This window comes from Brassica napus, chromosome C5 (genome assembly GCF_020379485.1).
Source record: "Brassica napus cultivar Da-Ae chromosome C5, Da-Ae, whole genome shotgun sequence".
NCBI lineage: Eukaryota > Viridiplantae > Streptophyta > Magnoliopsida > Brassicales > Brassicaceae > Brassica > Brassica napus.
Window position 1 is genome coordinate 30,465,671 of NC_063448.1, and position 21,314 is coordinate 30,486,984.

A 21,314-nucleotide genomic window follows, 5' to 3' on the forward strand; every position below is an offset into this window, starting at 1 on the left:
CTGTTTTTTTTAAAAAAAAATCGATTTTTAAAAAAATATGAAAGTGAATATTCCTAAATATTTTGTTTCCATATTTTTAGGAACTGATTTCTTATCCGTAGAATACAGCTAATCTGTGGAAATCAATTTCTACAGGTTTTTAGAATTATAGTAATATGTAGATTTTGATTTCTACATGTTTTAGATTTACAGTAAATATGTAGAAGTCGGTTTCTACGTGTTGTAGATTTATATTAATACTAGGTGACCGGCCCACACCCTGTGCGGGCATAAGAGAATTCAAAATATGAACTAAATCTTATATGATTTTATAAGTAAAGGATTTTATAATATGTCAACAACCGTCTTTGTGAGAATTCATCAGGCGTGGAAAAAAGATCGCACACCAATTTGAGATGGACGAGAGGGAACAAAGTAACTTCAGCATGAAGAACCAGATATTGTGTGTACCGTGTACGTATAAATGCAACGTCCCTATTTTCTTTGTATGTTTACGAAGAAACTTTCATTCAAAATATGGAATAAATATTGCATAGTTTTAGAAAATTCAGATTTTATATTATCATTAATTAGAAATGTATTGTATATCTGTCGTTAAAATCTATGATGGAGAATAAAATATTTTGTTTCCATTAATAATAAAATAAACATTTGTGTAGACATAGTAAAAGAAAATATATTAAAAAAAAATCGAAAATTTATCCATAAAAATATAAATTATGAAGTACAATTGTCGAAAAATAATGCAAAATAATTTAGAAACCTGCAAAAAATTAAATAAATATTGTAAGTAATTTGTCGGATGAACATTATTTTACAGATTTATAAGTAAGAAAATAAAAGTTAACATGAAATAATATTAAAGTAGACATACTTTCATCGAAATAGTCAGAAAACGGGATGCTCCTGAATACAATCAGTTCCTAACCCATCACTACCCATCTGAAAAATACAAAAAGTAAATAATTGTAACAGTCTATATACTTAAAATTTTGAATTTGAAAAGAAAGTAGATTAAAATTATATACTGTGACTAATATTCTGAAAAACTTGTTTGTAGACAATATTCAACGTTTTTGTCTGCGTTTTCCCTTCTTTACCAGTTATTAGGACTTTCAATACAAATCTCGACTTAACTCTTGAAAGTGCAACGTAGAGCTGACCATGAGAGAACACTGGCCTAGGCAGAAACAACCCAAAACTTTCCAGTGTTTGACCTTGACTTTTGTTGATGGTCATCGCGAAAGCCAAAGTAACTGGAAACTGTCTTCGACGCATTCTGAAGGGGAACTTGGTGTCAGGTGGTGTGACAAACATTCTAGGGATCCAAACCGGATGTCCAACAATTTTGTTTCCGGTTATAATTCTACCTTCTATCACATGGGGCAGTAACTGAGTAACAATTAGCCTAGTACCATTACATAAACCATCTGCAACATCCATGTTACGAAGACACATGATAGGAGCACCAACCTTGAGCTTCAAGCAATGTCTAGGCAGTCCAGCCACTTTAACACTGTTCAAAAACTCTGCAGGATATACGACATTTTCTTCTATGTCAACATCGGATGGGATAATATTGTCAGAGCTAAGGTAAATGTTTACCCCCAACATTTACCCCCAAAAGGTTTATCTTCACAAGATCTTATAATATCACGCATAGTGCGATCCAACGTCTCGAAACAGTGTCTGCTCATCATAGGCGCCTCATCCCATACAATTAACTTTGCCGCTTTAACTAATTCTGCACGATCTGATCCTGGCTCCCTTTTCTTGCAAGTGCTGAATTCGTCTGCATCTATCGGAATACCAAATCTGGAATGTGCGGTTCTACCTCCTTCCAACAACAATGCTAAAATTCCACTTGATGCGGTATTTAGAACAATCATACCTTTAGATCGGATAGCTGACGAGAGTGTTCTGTATACGAAGGTTTTTCCTGTGCCTCCATAACCATAAAGAAAGAACACTCCACCGTTATCATTTAAAACTGCATCCAGAATCTGTTCGTATACCCCTCTTTGCTCATCTGTTATCATCGCCATAAGTCTTTCATTTTCCTTTAGCTGATCTTCCACAACATAATTAAGCTCATCATCTATAAGGCGATTGCCGTTGTAATCTCCAAAATTTTCTGGCTTTGGCATGTGGGGCCATTTCTTGAGGCTACGGCCATTGCTGAGCAAATGATTTTCGATCTCAGTAAGAGCAATATTTTTGATCTGCTCTATGGTCAAGTTCATATCTGCAAGTTTGATAATTCTATTAAATTAACATAGACATTCTTACAATAAGAAAATTTAATTGGACAAAACTCACCAGGTCGTCCAGTTTCTCGCCGCTTCTTGTAAAGAATATCGTCGGTAAGATACTCCCAAGTAGCTTCCCACACTACATGAGGCTGAGACAACGATTTGGAAACCAACATTCTCGCAAAAAGCTTCCTTGCATACGTCGCAGAACTACAGTCACTGGCATCTTTGATAGCTTCTATGAATTCCTTGTCATCATCCATCAATCCCAACGCATAGCAAGCATCTTCGTATGTATGATATAAAACACCATCAACTGTTCTTATATCCTCGTATGATGTCGGCCCTCTTACCCAGTTTAGAAATACTCTTAAAAAATATAGCTCATCACCTGATGGCTGAATATGCGCAATCCTGCCTATCGCAAAGCCTCGTTTCCGTGGTACCCATTCTCTCGTACCTGATTTCCAAACGAATTTTGTTGGAAATTTCGCATATGTCAACTCTCTTGCCTCTGCATATTTTCTGTTTGCTATGAACCAGGCCAAAAACATGGATTGGCTGACAGTCTTTTTGTTGAGAATACTCTCAATAGGTTCGTCTTCATAAAAAAATACCAGTTCCTGATCCGGAAGATGAAAGCCAAGTGGCTCTACAGAAGTAGTACGAAAATGTGTAGGAAAAGCAAGAATCCGCCAAGACGACTCGCATGCAGTAATATATCTAATTAAGAAACACGAAAACATAAATGAGTAAAGATGAACCTTGGCCAGAAAATGTAAAAGATAGATAAACTCTATTTGTTAATAATGTATTTATTTTATTTATAACAAATGAGTTATATAAATTTCATCTATGATATTAGATATTTTTTAAAGTTTATACATATAAATTTGTACTAATAGTAATAGATTATTGATGTATTTTCGTTTCCTTTGCAAAGACATAGAGTAGAATACAAATTTCGTATTATCTTAGTATTTTTTCGTATTCTATTTTTTTAATAGCGGATTACTTGCGCAAACTTGGATTGGAGAAATTAAGTTAATGTATATAGTTCAATATTCTAATTAGTATAAATTTATTGATCTTCTATAATTAATGAATAGCTTATAGAGTTTCTACTGAATTTTTAATATATTGTTATAAATTTATAGAATATAGTACTTTCTAAATAGTAACACGAATTGGTATAAATATAATAATACCTGCAGTCGTAATATGTTTTGATTTCGTCAATGACGCCATCTTCATCTTCTTTATCCATTGCAGCTGAGGCATAATCAGGTCCCTTATGAATATATTTGAAAAGATACTTAACAGCTCGTGTTTGGACGCACCACTCTACATTCATATGCGCGCGATATCGAAGCATGAGGTCTCTGTTGTATGGTACAACAAATCCATTGTCTAATCTGATTCCATTTTTCTCAATGAACCTACCATCAATCCGACGCATGTAAGCTGGAAATCCATTTGCGTCAATCGATGTCCTGATGTTGAGAGGTTTCGGAAACATCTTAGAACATTTACCGTTAACCATACATACATTATCCTTCTTTGCTGCACCGCAAGGACCATGCATCATACAATCCCCAACGATCACATACAGGTCTGGATCTACTGTCTTGTCTGGTATTTCAGCGGAAATAATCTTATCTATATCATCGGCTGTTGGAAATTTTGATCCTTTTTCCATGAAGACAAGAATATGAGCGTGTGGCATTCCTCTTTTTTGAAACTCAATCGTGTACATTACTGACAAAATAAAAAAATAAAATAGTTAGTCAATTTTAACAAACAAAACAGCTATCTACATTAGTTGTTTTGATTAAACAATCAATATAAGTAACATGTAAAGGAGATTTACCTGCAGCAACAGGACCGAATAAGGAGCCGTTCTTTTTAGTCAACTCGCCGATAAGATTATCGAGTTTCATCTTGAAAAATCTACACAATATTTCTGGCTTGTCTTCAGTGGTCAGGTTATATTTTTTCAGATACCTTGTAACTTCAGGCCATTTTGGATTACACGTAAAAGTGATGAAAATATCGAGAAATCCATGGTATTTGCACAGAGCCATGGCATCATAGTAGTGCTGCTTCATATACCTTTTTCCCCCGGTGAAAGTTGCTGGAATGAAAATTCGGCTCCCTTGTTCCGCCATCTTAGCTCCAGCTCTTGTAGCTGCTTTCTGGATTGCAGCGTAACTACTTGACCGGAGCTTTTTCTGATTCAGCCACAAGTAACGTAGTCTACTCGATTCTATCATTGTGTAAGCGTCCACAAGGAACTGATGAAACAATCTGCCTGATCTTGTAATTGTAGGTGCTTCCCACCTCCTCTCTAAAATCCGAAATGCAAAGTACTCACGCATAGTTACATTCTTGCGTTTTCTCGCAGTGCTGTCTTCAAAACCAATAGGAATATTTAATCGAAAGCCATCCTCTCCATATGGAAACAATAGTGGATATTGCAGAGGCAAATACGCCGGATGTAATTCACTTATCCTTTGCAACTTTCCACTTGTACTCTCTAGAACAATATCTCGTGTCTCCATATTTAAAACAAAATCTCCAGGTATCAAAGCAGCAACTTCATTTGCAGTCGGCAGATTATGGGTCCGTCCATCAGATTGTCGACTTTCAATCAATCTCATCCTATAACCTGTTGATCCTTCCACGTCGAATCTGTCTCTTGCAGACCTAAAAGCCTTGACATGAGGGTTACACTGATCTAACATATTCTTCAGAAGAAGAACAAGTGGTTCTCTTAGTTTCTTAGCAGCAGCTCTGTCAGACCTGCAAAGTTTTAAAAAAATCCTAATATAAGTTAACAAAACGTCGACCATACTACAAAGCGAACAATATAATCATAGTAACTTCATATAATGAAGTAAATTACCCGGCATAAGCGTCAAGTCTATTTTTGATCTCATTTAAAGTGTCAATGATATAGAGCTGGGAAAATTTTGGAGCTTGTCCAGGCTCGGGAACTATATCACCAATACGATGATAGTTCTCACCGGACATTCGGAAAACAAATGGTCCACGACCATTGTTAATAGAATGATCTATCTTCCCCCCAAGAGATGTGAAAGAGAACATCATATTGTAAGCTCGTATGAACTCTCGATAATGTTTGCTTAACTCGTCTCCTTTGCATAACAAAGTCATTAACTCCATTGGAGGATTCGCGAGCCGAGGAAGTACAACTTTACCATGTTTACAACACATTGTGAATACAGGATTGGCACTACGCCGGCGTTTTCCAATTCTTTCACCATACCACATATATGCTTGACAAAACTTACAATTCCAACCTGGATCTCCGTCGTCGTAGTAACCTGTGTTTCGTCAAATATCTTCATTAAAAAAAAAACTAATATCGTGGTTATTTATTTGTAAGAAACATTGTATTAATTTTCGGGTCATCACCGTTTTTTTGTATCCCAATGACAATAGGCGAAGTAACTGTATTATTAGTTTCTTGTGGGATATGTTGTGGTGATGTGTTTATCAAAGTCTCTCCAGCTAGATAGGTAGTGTAAGTCTGATTCTCCTCATCTTCATTATCATTTTCATTTTCAGACTCACTTTCCATTGCATATCGATTATTGTAAGCTGCGTGAAAAAGTGTACTACAAAGTCAAAATATATGATCCATAATTATAACGTTTTGTATATGTATAGATGGAATAGACATTTTACCTTCAGGATGATCCTCGACGATGAACCTTGGTGGAGGAATGAATTCATTGGTTTTGGTTTGTTGGAATGGACTTTGAGTAGCTGAAAAAGATTTATTTAAACATATAAACAAAGGTCTAGCGCAAATAAATTCATGAAATAGGTATAATATTAATTTTTACCTTTCAGTATACATCATATTAGTACGATTACAAATATATAAAAAATTACCTTCACGAGGTGCATCTTCTACAGACACTGCTGGACCAGTCGGGATCCTATGGCATGTCATGTTGGGACCTTGTCTTGCTGTATAAATTTGTTTAAGTTTAGTCGCACTTTTGAAATAGTAGCATAGAACTTATAATAACGACAAAACATTATTTAAAACCCGTTGTTACCTTCCTTATGTCTTGTCTTTGAATTCACCGATGGAGGTGATCCAATTGTCTTTCGTTTCCTCAAGGTACTCCGGGATATAGTTTCTTGATAACCAATAGTACCTTAAGGAATGATAATTTTTAATTATACGTAACTTGTGCTAAACTATTAATTTATTACTATTTTATTAACTATTTGTATACGATCATACTATATAAGCACTACTTATATAATAAGCAGTAATTAATAAACAATGCTATTACTCGATGGGTGCATGTTGATTCCAGAAACACTCAAATTTGCAAGAGTAGGTGAACTTTGCGTTGAATTATAGGGACCTACAGACATAAATAGAATTCATAAGCTAATTTTCAGAAAGGGTTCCATCATTACTCATTCTTTAAAAAGTCTTCTAACTCTTCCTTTGAACAGAAACTTATACCTAGAGGTGGTACAACGGATGTCTTGGTTGGCTTGAAAATCCTGGTAACTGTACAATGTAATGAAAATGAATTTTTCAGAAATGTTTTTAATCAATACAGTAATAAGAATAAACGTGGGGATAATGAAAGCGTTAGGAGACTAACCTCTATTTGAGGTAGTAAGCCCTATTGTTCTTTTGTTATTCAGTATTTCCTTTCGCGCAGCTCTAGCTTGATGTGTTAGTCCATCTTTAAAACTTTGAAAAACACAACTTAATGGGACAGTATGTGTCGATGTATTTTCAACGTTTTTTGACGGATTTGACTCTGGTGGAATTGGAATAATGGGTCGAAATGCTTGATTCGTAACATTCTGCAAGGGCGTCCTAAAAGGATTTATACTGGGCAGAGGTGAAACGTTAGTGATAGATGAGTTTTGTGTTATATTCCCCATTGGAGTATTCTCTTTGTCATTGGTACCTGCGTCAACAAAATAAGTCTGTGAATAAACTACAGAAGAAAAAAAAAACAGTGTATGTTCTACAAAAACGTTAGTGATAACGTATCATTCTTTGTATTCAGTAGTAGGACAATTTAACATTTATAAATGTTTTTATTTATTTTTTGTAGAACATAAACTGCTTTTTTTTTCTTCTATGGTTTATTCCCCGTGTCTGTAGACAGTGGATTACTTCTCTTCATGCTTCCCACTCAAAATCGAATGCTTGTTTTTCAGTAACACCAAAACACTACGTATAGATTGAATCGTATGCAATTAGAATACAGGCTTGAATAAACTTATATAATTTGAAAGAAAGTCGAAGATATAAAGTTCAGAAGCCGACCTCTTCAGCAAAATATAATTGAAATCGATACATGACCATTAGGTTATATCATCTTCAAAATATACGTATAATCCTTTGTTGCCAAATAAAGTTACCTTATCAAATTCTTACCATGTATGTATTCCTTGCGCAAGTGAATATGATATTTATTGGTAAACTATTTATGACAATTTAATTCAATATATTACCTTCTTTTACTTTATTCGTTTATTAATTATGCTTTTTTGGAACTTTAACATATATATAACAACCTTATGTTTGAAATGTCGAATATATAGTTCTATACTATCTTCTAGTGATAAGTTCCGCACTTTTAAAGTTTAAAACAATAATTTTGCTGTAATGTGGAAAAATAAATAGATTAAAGGAGTTGTTATATATAACGAACCAAATAACACCTCATAATTAATTCTCATAAATATAAAACCCAAAAGAGAGACAACGGAAAACATTATGAAATTTGATGAACAGAAAAAAAATTAATTCTTAAACTCTTGCACTTTGACGGGCATATTGGACTTCAACTTAGTTCCTTAAGAAAGGATTAGCATCAGTCCTCGTCCGACTCATAATCATTAAAAATCACAAAATGTGGCTGCAAAAAAAATAAAAATTCGTTAGAACTTATACTGGTCACAATTAATTTTGATTTATCACTATTATGATTGTTACATGTGGATCGAAGTGTTGAATTATTTCTGCATTGTCAATCACTAAATCAACAACATATGCTGCATTATGTTCTTGTTGACCATTACTTGCGATAGTAATCTTAAATAGAAGTTTTCTCCCAATCAAATCAGTTAGAGACTGAGGTAGAAAATGTGGATTTTCCTGTAAAACAATAATACATCTTTCAAAGAATATATATAAATGCAATTTCCTTAGTTCCCCTAATCTTAAAAACGAAGAAAATACCTGACCAGCCTCTTGGACTAACTCAAACGCAGGTCTCCTAATGAGCCTCTCCGCAATATTGTTGAAAAGCAAAAACTTGACTTCTCCCTTTGAGTCATCAGAGACACGTACAACCAAGTAGTAACTAAAAAATACACTATTTAAATTAGTATACAAACATATAATACTGATTTATTACAAAGGCAGCAAGATAAATCTTTATAAACGGCCATACCAGTGAATAGCATGTTCAAAATCCTTGTTGCATGTTTTGCAGTTGTATATAGGATTATGTTGAAGATGTTGCACGTTTCCCTCAAAACCATCTCCTTGTCTGGCCATTTTTCTTTTGCAAAAATTGCAGGCAGTGTAGTACCATGGTTTATCCAAATCAATGGCCTCAATTTTTGCAACAACCATATAAGTTCCAGCCTAATTTGAAGCATTTAAATGACAATAAATTTGTAGTTAAATCATATTTGTCTTCCTCTTTCAGAAAAAAAAAACGCTTTCATATGATAATTCCCAAAATATTTACCGTTGGTGCTTCAATAATTTCAGAAATTGTTCTCTTCATGGTTAACATTGCTTCAAGAATACTATGTTTTGACAAAGACCTATATAAAAACTACTTAGATCGATTTGTATAACATACTAACAACATAATAACAGAGAAGATATAGAGTGGAGATTGTAACCTCTTTGTACTCAATACGATATAGCATGTCGAGTAAAGGTTAGTTTTATTTATAGGAGCATATGAAAAACTTAGCTTCAAATCAGAAAATCCAACCTCTTAAGTAAAACTGATTTTATTATTCTTGTTTGAGCAACAAAATATTCTTATTCGTATGAATAAGGACATGAGTACTGGTCAAGTAAACTTCTAACTTTTATTATCTTTTAAGAATGAAGAAATCTCGGATGAACTTATTCAATTGATTTAATGCATTTCCTAAACTAATACATATCAGATATATTATTACCATAAGTTTAAGTGGTCTATTGTTTGAGAAACTATTCTATTCAAATACATACTAATAAGGAAATGAAAGTTGGTCAAGTTATAGTTTTACTTTTATAAGTTTTTGTTGAGAAAGCTTAAAAAATCCAGTCTATATAGTTGTTTAATTGTCACTTCGATTGGTAATATCAATAAGCATGCAAATAAAGCAACGACCAACTTTTCTGAGTACGTGACAACTCTTCATGAACCACAGCCTTTTATCAATGCATGTGTTGTCTCTTGACCTTTTTAGCACATACTTCTAGCACTTACACAGCATTTTCATCATGTACAATCACATCATTTTCCCACCACCATCTTTATAAGTATCGTCCTACAACATCGAACATTACCTATCCGCATTCTCAGCATCGACTGAGAGTAGAAACAACTTTCACAAAACTTAAAATATCAAACAAAATACAGACAGTTAGTGAATATGGGAGAAGAAAAATCGGTGAACAATTATGACATTGTTTACATCGGTGATTCCTCTAATTCAAACGACGACCACTCCAACTCCGATCCCACCATCTATTTCAGAAACATTTCCTTGTCATATTTTGCTGCCGAACCTTTCGAAATGCTCACCAAGCACAACAGATTCAAGGAACTATGCTTGGAGAACGATAACCCTGAGGCACACTATATTGAGGGCATACTTCAATATTTCGTCCACAAAGAAAAACGCAAAGGCCTCTATCATCTACGCCAAGCATCCATTGGTGAGTATACAAACGGTACTTATCTTTACGGTTTGTTATTGCTTGCATTAGAACACTATCCAAAAGGTAAGAAGTATCTGGATAAACTCCAATGGAAAGAAAATCTATCAACCTCCGATTATTGCTGGAAAAGAGTCAAGAAAACTCTAAGTACAATCCCTGCAATTATGGAGACCCGCTACTATACAGCTATGGTGAACCTTGAGCCACGGACTGAGTGCCATCCCGATAACATGGCTGAAGTATGCAAGCATTGTTACTACTCCAAAAGGCTTACTCAATTTGTTCAATTTGCTATGAATCAAGACTAAAACAAGCAGAGTTGTGGAGATGTATTATCTAAGCACGCATGTAAAATAACTTATGTTTTTTACATATGTGATTTATCTATTTCGTTCAGTTTCGTACGTTGCTATTTTGTATGTTTTGCTTGTATTTTTATATAATATCAATTCCAAATAACCTCAGTCTCATTATCGTTATTTTAATCTTATATAAACGTTTTTTAATAAATGGTGTGTCCGTCAAGGAACATTCTATTTCAAAGATCTACAAAATTATTACGCGTATATCCTCTACTCATATTTACTGGGAATCTTAAATTTGTTACCAAATCTAATTAAGAAAGTTACCGACCAAATATCTACAATGATCGACATCTGATGTAATATAAACACATTTAATTATTAATTCGGCAAGTGTGTGATATACAGTTTTAAGAAAGATATCAATATGAATTACGTATTGGTCAGGTTAAATCAGTTCCTAGGTTATACTTTATAAATTTAATATTAGGACGGCTTCATGCATGTTACCTATAATATTTCTGATATTAAGGTAACTGATTTTTTCTTTCTTTTAAAAGTTGGTTTTGATAATTTTGATTTTTAGCCGCCTAATCACTTGAATATTTAAGATATTATTATGCTTCAAATTAATGTATATAATATAAGCATAATATTACGACGGCTGCATTCATAGTAACAGTAATGGATAAATATATCAGAGAAACTTATATACGACAAATGAAGATTTTTAATATTAAAATTAAAAAAACCCAACGAAGTAATAAATAAAACCAAATCCAATAATTAAGAGTTAAATACGAAAAAAAAACATATAGTAACTTCAAATCTCAAATTTAGGTGACCATGTTTTAGTCAATGGATCCCAAACAAAGTTACGAATAGCACAGCACTTTCTAATCAAAGACTTTAGATTTACTCCTTTACGTATTTGTTTGTTAGTCTCCATCCAATCCATAAACTTGGATTTATCTGGTTCATCGTGGATATTGGCTGAATGTTGGTTTCCGTGTGTAAAGCGCATCATAATGTGAAACTGATGCCTCTTAATGACTTTATTGTCTGTATGATTGTCAACTTTTTCGTAACACTGTCACATAACAAACATCAAATTATGACTTGTAAGTACTCCAAACGTATAATAGAAACAAAATATTTTATGTGTAAAAAAACTTACATAGCCATAGGAATCCAATGGAGATTTTTCAGGATCAAAAGTGCATAATTCCTATAGGATCATAAAAATTATCTTTATGCTGAACAAATTTGTATTGCAAAAAAATTTAGTTTAGTAGCTCGCTAATACCTGGGTAGGAATTGACCAATTATATTTGAGCGGCTTCATTGAAAGGGGAGAATGTTCGGACGCTATGATTGTAATTTTTCGTAGCAGATTTATAGAGACCTACTAAACACGTCGCTCAATTTAGGGTTTCGAGTTTTGAAATCCGTCTTCTTTATATTTGGGCTTAACTATGTTTTCAGATCGACTTTTAAAATGGGCTTTGACTGTATTAATGCATATAAAAGCCTAATAACGGGGGATCAGTTCCATTATGGTTTTCTACATGTTTTAATTCATAAAACAAGGTTGGTTTCATTTGGATAATAGTGGGTTCAGGGTTTATTTATAATCAGGACTCAATGTCATATTGTATAATAACATGTATAAATCAATGGTATTTTTATTATCGGTTTTGCACATTTGATGTTTGTGCTATCTTGGTGATACGAAATAGTTAATTAGTATTTCTTATGTTCATGCCATCATTATTTCTCAGAAAAATGATGGAACGAAATAAATGTCATATATTTCTCAACTCTAACTGAAGAAACTCTTTAACCCAAAAATGAAGTCCTATACCCTAAATCCAAACCGTAAAATTAAAATCCTAAATATATATCCCTGGACCCTATACTGTACACCTGAAATTCAAACCCTAAACCCTAAACCAAAGTCCTATACCGTAACTCCTAACCGCATACTTTCTATTCAAATTCTAGACCATAAACCGAAACCGTTAATTTGAAATACGATTTCCCTATATACTGGTCTAAATCCTTGACCTTAATCACAAATCATATGCAATAAACCCGCATCTTAGACTTAAAACCGAAGCCGCAAGCACTAAACCCAAACCAAAGTATTTAACAAAATTAGCATGAAGGACATATTTGACAATTTTTAGGTTAAATATAGGGCAATTTTACATATAGGCTGAAAATTTAAAAATCAGTTAAACCCAATATCTGTAAAACGATATATGCAAATCCCCCCTTTCAAGTAATATTTAGTATGTCTCGTTTTATAATTACGAAAATCTAAATCTAATAGTAATGGCTACAATAAAAATATTTAAAATATTTAAAAGATTTGTTTAGTCAGTGAACTGGTTTTATATTTAAAAGGGTTCTTTTCATAATCGCGTGTCAAGTTAAGGCCAAATGATGAACAAAATCATAACTTTTTTTCACGATTTCAACCTAATTCATATCACAAAGTACTCTTTAAGTACATCGAAACTACACTGACTGAACACACAAGATCAGCAAAGATTGTGTATAAATCATTTAAACGCATTGTTCAACAATCAATCCCCCTATAATGCAATGATCCAGGCTAATATAAAAGCAGTTCATCACTTCAGTACAATACGTTGAAACTATTGAAAATAACATGTTATTAAACTGGTTTACAAAACCAGAAGATAGATTCCGATATTGGTAGCCGAAACAACACAAAAACTAAAACATTGCAAACTTGGAGATTGTTAAAACAGAGACGTCAGTCAAACATTTGTGAACCAATCAACGTAAGGAATCTTAACCCCATCAATCTTCTCCTTTGCGAGCACCAGTTCAGTCTTTAGTTTATTCTTCTCCTTCCTCCTTGCGTCTTTCTTGAAGAGTTCCTTGAGTAACTCTAATTTACCTTGCACGCGATAGACTTCACGCTCTTCATCATGCTTGGCTGTGATGGCTTCCAATTGGTTCTGATACATAAAGAGCATGGCTCGGTAACGGTCCCTAGTCTCATTCTTTCCCTTGTTGAAAGCCTCTTCGAGAGAATAACTGTAATCTTCAACGATCGGTTTTTTGAGCTTTAGATCTCTGTTGAATGCCATCGCGAGATCTTGCCTTGCATGTGGAGCAAAGAAATATTGATTAAAATATACGTCGTTTATGTAAGCAACACAATTAAAAACAAAATTATACTATTGCTAATTCAGATCAAACATAGAGACAAAGCGACTAACATTACTGAAATATATCTATTTATTTTGATCCTCAAAATTAATCAACTAAAGATTATATAAGCAACACAAATTATAACATAATTTAACTATTTACAATTCAGATCAAACATAGAGACAAAGCGATCCACAGTGAAATATATATATTTAGTTAGATTCTCAAAATTAAACAATACATGATACTATAGAGATCTTACAAAACCTTTTTTACTATTCCGATGACACCTTATATGTCCCTAGAAAGATGATCCACGTGTATTGAAAACTCCCCAGATTATATTACGTCAAATTGAAGTAAAAAACCGTGATTCGATAATCAAATAACCGAGTAATGATATACATGTGTTGCTAATTAATAAAGAAAATGAAAGCTTACAAAGGATTTCTTTTGAGATTAGGAAAGAATTGTAGAGACAATGTCGGCGAAGATGACTGAAATTAGGTTTGATAAAATAGGCGTCATTCAGCAGTTTATATAGAAAGATGGGTTCTAGAAAAATGCCTTTCCGATTGCCCTATAAATGATAAACCCTTTAGATTCGTTTCCAAATATTTATTAAACATTTATATCATTGAAACTATAAAGGTTTCCAATATATATATATTACCTTATATAAAGATATAGTCCGAAAAAAAACAGAAAGCAATAGATTTTGAACTAATATATGGATCGCAATGTAGATCGTCATTTAAAATATTGCCTTCCTTTCCGGAAAGTAGATTCTATCGTGTTTAAATATATGTCGAATAATTAGATATTTATAAAATATATTTATAATCTTGCACGCATGTCAATAAATTAAATTATAAAGAATTAAAAAAATATCATCATTTCCATACCTCGATCAAATATATTTAACTTCACAATTCCGATACGAAAAGACCTGTAGTTAAATTATAGATATAAACTCTTATTACGTAATTATTTTGTCAGTACATTTCCTTCTTAAATTTTATTAAATCAGTTTCCTTTGGTATTCTAAGATCTCAAGAATCCAAACATGATGCGATATTGTCTTTGACATACTCACGCTACCTTGACTAATGTGATTTAGACAAATCTATGAACCACTTACTCCACCACTATAGGTATAACCTACTTCCTCTTCCAGTTCAAAAAACCTACTTCTTCTTCGAAAGTCTTATATACAGAAATTTTAATTTTGTAACTAAAGCAACTAAATCAAACGAATGTGTAATTGGAACATGAAAGCCAATTATAACAATAAGAAATAAATTGAGATAGGCTAATATAAAGGCAGATTATAATATAACAAACTTAAAATAGTTTAATAACCTACCAAATTTTGCTGGAAAACTGGTTTTAAAAACCAGAAAATATGTTCCATATTACAACACCAAAATATAAAAAAGATTAAACGTTTTAACTTGAAGCAAACAAGAAATTGACAAGGTTAATCAAACATCTGTGGCTCATTCAACTTGTACCAATCGATGTAAGGAACCTTCACATCAGCCGCCTTGGCCTCTGCAAGCACGAGTTCCGACTCTATCTTCTCTTTCTCTTCGCTCAATGCAGACATGTTGAAGAGTTCGTCAAAGAGTTCCAGTTTACCTTGTACGCGAGCGACTTCAAGTTCTTCAGCATGCTTCTTGATGAGCGCATCATGTAGTTGCTTGTACATAAAGAGAATGGCTTGGTAATGCGCAGTCGTCCCCTCCATTCCATTTTTGAATGCCTCTTCAAGAGAAGTACCGTAATCATCAGTCATTGGAGACTTGCGTTTAAGGTCCTTCTTGAATGCCATCGCGAGATGTTGGTCGATCTGCTTATTATAAACAGTATTAGTTATAAACGTTATATTATCTAAGCGGAAAAATTATTTACAACGATCAATAATAAGCAGTTGTACACATAAGATCTCCTAAATACTCATTGATTTTTACAGAAAACAAGCCTACCAAGATCATAGACAGGTTTTTGAACAAAAAGACGCATGACGGATGCAAAACCTAAAAAGTCTTGATTCAATTGGTAACCGCTTATACAGAAAACTGATGGATCTACATGCAATATATTTGAAAGAAAAAACTAAAGAGAAAGAAAATAAACTTACCGAAAGTTGGAGAGACTCAATCGGAGAAGAAGTGAGATGAAAGATTTTGTTCACAATTATTCACTGCTGTCTTTATAATGTCTAGGGGACTCTCGATGAGTCGTGTCTTTTCACATTACTTATCGAAAACATAAATTATAAATATGTTAATTGTATTTACCTTTCCAATTAATTGTTTTATATACCGACTTAATCATATTTTCCGTGTATGTTTTTATTATAAATATGATAATTATTTTCTTCCAAAATAATCTCGATAACCTTTATCTGAAAAAGGTTATGCATTAAACTCCTGTTTTTTAATAATTTTCGATTTTCACTTCCTGTACAAAGAACCCATTGTTTGCACTACCTTGGGTTTATATCTATGATCTATTTGCATGATTTTTTTTAGATAAATGTTTAGTTAAAGAATCTACAAATTAATATACAAAGAAGTTTTCATATTAAAAAATATAGTCTAATACTGTCTATAAAAAAAACGTCAAAAAGTATTTAATAGTATCGCAACTACAAAATTATGGGCTTAAATACTATTCGGGCAATAAATTGGTTTTTAGTTTGGTATTACAAATGGGCTGAGATTGTATTACTACCAATAAAATTCTAATAAGGGGGATCGGTTTGATAATAATGTTACGATTAGTAAAATTTCGGTTACATTTTTTTGTTATTCAGTATTTCAAATGGGCTAACTTTGTATTTATGCCAATTTGAGCTTCATACAAAATCTATTGTCAGAACCAACCAAAGAAAAGGTTGAATAAGGAATTTTATCAATGTAATGATTCTAAAACGTTACCGATTGGCATTAATACTAAATCAAATGTCAGAGCCAACCAAAGAAATGGTTGTCTGGTTTAGATTGGAACTTGATAAATTTTTATTCCAATTAAAAGCAAAAAACAAAGATGGTCGGACCAAATCTTAAAGAAAACCAAAGACAAAGATACTCAGACAAAGTTTTAAAAAATGAAGCAAAAACAAAGCCATAACACTATAAAGGACAGCAACTCATCAAAAAGAGACAGCTCACTCGCCCTTGAGTTTCTTTTGAGAGAGTTTCTTGTTAACAGAGTGTTGATCCTCAAGGCAACTGTCGTCATCTTGTTCGCTTTTTCTTTTGGACAAAGGAGTTGCTGTAAAACCACCAGAACCAGAGGAAATATCATCTGCGGACTCCAACATTAGTACCTGCAAGAAAAGATTTAATCGTATGATCACTATTATGCTCCTATAGCAATCAAATTAATCGCAAGTATAAGCGGAAAATTACCGGGTTAGATTTAGGAGGCAAATCAGCAAATTCCTCAACCATTTCACGGTCATCAGTAGCCAATCGAACAACATACTGAGAACTCTTTCCTTTGATGTTATCAGCGTCAACTGAAATCTTAAAAAGGACTCTCTTACCAAAGAGATCGCTCACTGCTTCAGGTAAGAAGTCTTCATCTTCATTCTACAATTACATAGATAGCGGTCGGCTAATATAATTTACTGTGTTAATTGATGTACAATGGAATTTATAAATGTACCTCGTCATAGAGTTCAGCAGCAGAATGACGCACAATTACTTGAGCATTAGCATCAAACAACAGAAAATTAGCCTCACCGCTATCGTCCTTGACATTGGCAATTAATTTGAACCTGAACAATTCCAAAGACAAAACGTCACAGACTATTTCAATGACGATCTACCTAACTGATATTTTTGTATATCTAACCCGATCAATACCTGGAAATAACATCACTGTGTTCTTTGTCACACGTATTCCAGAAGAACAAGGGCCGGTCATCAGCATCAACATTGGTTGTAGGCATCACTTTTTTGTTGTGGTATTTGCAACTTAGATATTGCCAGCCACGTTTAGTATCAATTGTTTCAATGGTCCCCAGAGTAACAAAAGTGCCAACCTATTATTACTCAATGAGTATTTTTTAAAAGCACTGATAACACATGGAGTATACAAATGTGTAAAAAATTCAAAAGCGAAGAGTGTAGTCTATATACCACAGAGCTATCAATGATCTCTCCGATGGTTAGCCTCTCATTAAGAACAAAAAACCTGGCACGAATAGAAGTAGCAGTACCAACAGACCATTGGCTACTATCGTTGTTCGTAAGAGCAAGTGAATCATCAGGGAGACTGCCAAATAAAATAATCACACTTTATGTTAAAACGTTTCAGTGAAAATGATGTTCAAAAATCAAAACAAACATCTATATGTAGTGAACTTCTCCATAGGTTTCCATCCGGTGAACATCGGATATGTACCTTGCTTTGAACTCCTCAATAAAATCAAGTGTTGGGTTGAGCAGGATATGGGTTGAATTATACCCGCTAGATATGGAGTAAGCACCTACAAAGTATATTAATCTTATTAATATGTTATGCTCAGTAACATTTTACACAAACCGGAAGAATATTATTTACCTTTCCACTCTTTAACAGAACAGAATCTGATCACACAAATAATCATGGGGGACATGTTACTCCTACTGTAATCGTATACTTGTTTAGCATAACTACCCCACAGAGTACACATCATCTTCACATTACTGTATAATATAAACTTAAGTTAAATACAGTTAATAGATGTTTTCTTAGCAAAGTATAAATAAGATTAAAAATCTTTCACTTTACTTTGGGTCACGCAACTCAACCAAGAGCCTCATGTTGTCTTTTTCTTTTATTATTTTGTTTTCCAGAGACCCGAAGTTAACTATTTGGCCAACCACATCTACATACCAAAAATAAGACTCAAATCAGAAACAGGTAGTAGTAAAGTGAAAGACTCTTTAACTGATTAAGAAACTAACTCACCAACCAAACAGCTATGGTCCAGATTTTCACCAAGAATATCAGAGAAGTCCGCGAAATACTTTTCGGGAACTGCACTTGGAAAATCATCAGCTATTCCAACAAATGTTGTGTGAAAGAAGCCAATTTTGTAAGGATGTGGCATCGTACGGTATTCACCAGTAGCATCGTACACTTTGAACAACTGGAGGACAATCGCATCTCCCTCGCGTAGCTTGTCATCGAATTTTTTGATGAGTTGTTCACCAACTGAAGCATGAATTCTTGTCCCCTAGACAAAAAAATATGAAGTCTTTATATACGCAGAATAATTATATAAACGATGCTTCCAAAAAAAATGCATATTTAAAGTAACTTACTTATTTATCAACAACCACCATTTCAATGGTGTTTCCTGATTCTTTGTTATAGTTTCTCCACAAGCGAAGAATCATAACTTCAATATGGGACGTATCTTTACGTGGTTTTAATTCTCTCACTAAAGAAACAATATTTTTTTGGCTCGCACCATTGCCATTGTTCTTGTTAGAGCTGAATGTTTGTATTTTAACCATTCGGGTATGCCATATATATATTAAGCCGATTTATTTATCATATTAATGACCCCTAATAAAGATTGAAATCGTTTAAAGAAAGATTTTAATTATGTATTGTCATAAATTGATTTGCATATGATATGATTTTAACTTGCGCAAGTAATATAATAAATACGAAAACAACTTCTGCAAGTAATTGATTAGAATAATAAGGAAAGTTAGTAATATGCAAATCTTGCGCAAGTAATCTAATTATATGGGCTTAATATCTATCTAGTTATCTAATTATATGGGCTTAATATCTCATAATTAAGAAAACCAAAATTGAAAATCAGAAAACCAAAGGACCGGATACAGAAAGGAATGAAACCGACTGAACAAACGGATTTGCATATGCTTTCAGGAGAAGAGAAGGTTTACCTTATCTCTGACAGTATTATCCCATTGAGATCTTAGTCGTTCTGCAATTAGCAATGCAACAGACCATTGGAATTGTTTTGTAAAGCTCTAAATCGTGCTAATGAAACAAAAAAACAAACTTTAAAATCACAAGATAGTACTGTCCAAATGCTTGTTGAATTATTAAGGAGAAGGTAATCTTACAGTCCTTCTTCTGAGACTGAAGTCGAATGCAAGTTTGTTGTGATAATACTTCTGTGGTCGTGACAATGGTCTTGTTTAAGAGAAGCAAGACCTGAACAGCAAGAAGGTTAATCAATCAATTAGATACAAAAGATTCAAAATGTAAATAAGCAAAATGTAATCAATCAAGAAACATATGTCGATTGGAATCAGTGTTATCCAACAATCTTTGTATCATAGCTTAAAAGTCGAATCCAATCACAGGTATCAAAAAAACCTTCGCATCATATCTTAAAAGTCGAATCCAATCAGAGAAGCAAAAAAACCTAAAATTCCGAGAGACTCGATAAACTTCACCTCGTCTGGTTGTCGATGCTGTTAGCGATGGATAGGATTGAGTCTTTATGTTATGGAGAACAAAACTCATCTGGTCGGACTGTCTTCATCAGATTGAAACCATCTCCCCGTTCAATTGACACGCGATTGGAAAAAAAAAGAAGAAAAAACTTCAACATAAACGACTGTGTTTTTAATTACGCGGAAGGGAGTGAAAAAATAAATCAAAAAGAAAAATTCCAAAAATTCAACCAATAGAATTATAACGTTTTTCCTGAGAAGCTCTATATGAGTGCCACCTCAGCAGAAATCACTAAATTGACTTCTCTTTTAATGTATAGGGGGATGTAGATTTTGATTTCTAAAGATTTTAGATCGGTAGGTTAAGCACGGAATGTGTATTCTAAATATTTTTAGAATACTCTTATTTACGTAGATCACGTATTCTAAACATTGTAGATTAATTAAAAAATTAGATTTTGTTTTCTACTTCGTAGAATGTCATTTCTACTTCGTAGAATGTCATTTCTACTTTATTTAAAACATAATCTGAAATTTATGATTTAAAAATTTTTAGAACTGAAAAAAAAACCAGTAAGTTCATATTGGTATTTTATCAAAAGTTATTATTTTTCCAATTTTTTGGTTTGTAAAACTACTTATTGAATTTATTTTCAAAAATATTAAAGGATGTTATGGATAAAAATAACACAAAATAGATATTAGTCTAAAGGGACATAGTTATCATTTTTTTGCTCTAAAAAATAATTTTCCCAATAATATATATACTAAACTACGCCTATAAATGTAAGCATCTCTATCGACCTAATCTCACGACTCTATCAAAGAAAAAAAAAACAATTCTATTATGCAAATCACTTCTTTGAAAAATGTGAAACCTCACAAGAAATGATGGAAAGTTCAACTGAATGTCTTGTAACCAAATTTCGGTTCCCACATCTGTGATGGCTACCTAGACTACTTCAACGCTGTGTTTTTCATTTGTTTTTGACTGAAGTACCAACGTAGTCTTGCAACTAAGAATGCCTTCTAGCTCTCATCTGATATCACACATCCAACAAAAAATTTAGTCACCGAAGGCATAGAGAACGTGAAAAGTAGAAATGTAGTGATGCGAACATAAATCTTATACTATAGATCGAAAAGTCATGGTATTTTATTT

General features: G+C 33.1%; 1 protein-coding gene and 1 long non-coding RNA gene across 2 annotated transcripts; both read right to left on the reverse strand.

Annotated features, from left to right (window-relative positions):
• Window positions 1-888: 888 nt before the first annotated feature.
• LOC106447799 lies at window positions 889-8,829 on the reverse strand. The gene is made up of 14 exons (XM_048757399.1): window positions 8,723-8,829; window positions 8,509-8,632; window positions 8,349-8,424; window positions 6,174-6,251; window positions 5,964-6,044; window positions 5,691-5,876; window positions 5,567-5,599; window positions 5,158-5,467; window positions 4,123-5,054; window positions 3,461-4,010; window positions 2,320-2,975; window positions 1,619-2,245; window positions 1,051-1,529; window positions 889-942 (listed from the first exon to the last, which is right to left on the reverse strand). Exons 1-14 carry the CDS (start codon window positions 8,827-8,829, stop codon window positions 889-891), a joined length of 4,293 nt encoding a protein of 1,430 aa, XP_048613356.1.
• Window positions 8,830-10,023: 1,194 nt separating this feature from the next.
• Window positions 10,024-20,503, reverse strand: LOC106364299. Its single transcript, XR_007324244.1, has 5 exons — window positions 18,291-20,503; window positions 18,132-18,216; window positions 17,867-18,002; window positions 17,132-17,769; window positions 10,024-17,049 (listed from the first exon to the last, which is right to left on the reverse strand). It is a non-coding gene; the product is annotated as an uncharacterized LOC106364299 (long non-coding RNA).
• Window positions 20,504-21,314: the final 811 nt, after the last annotated feature.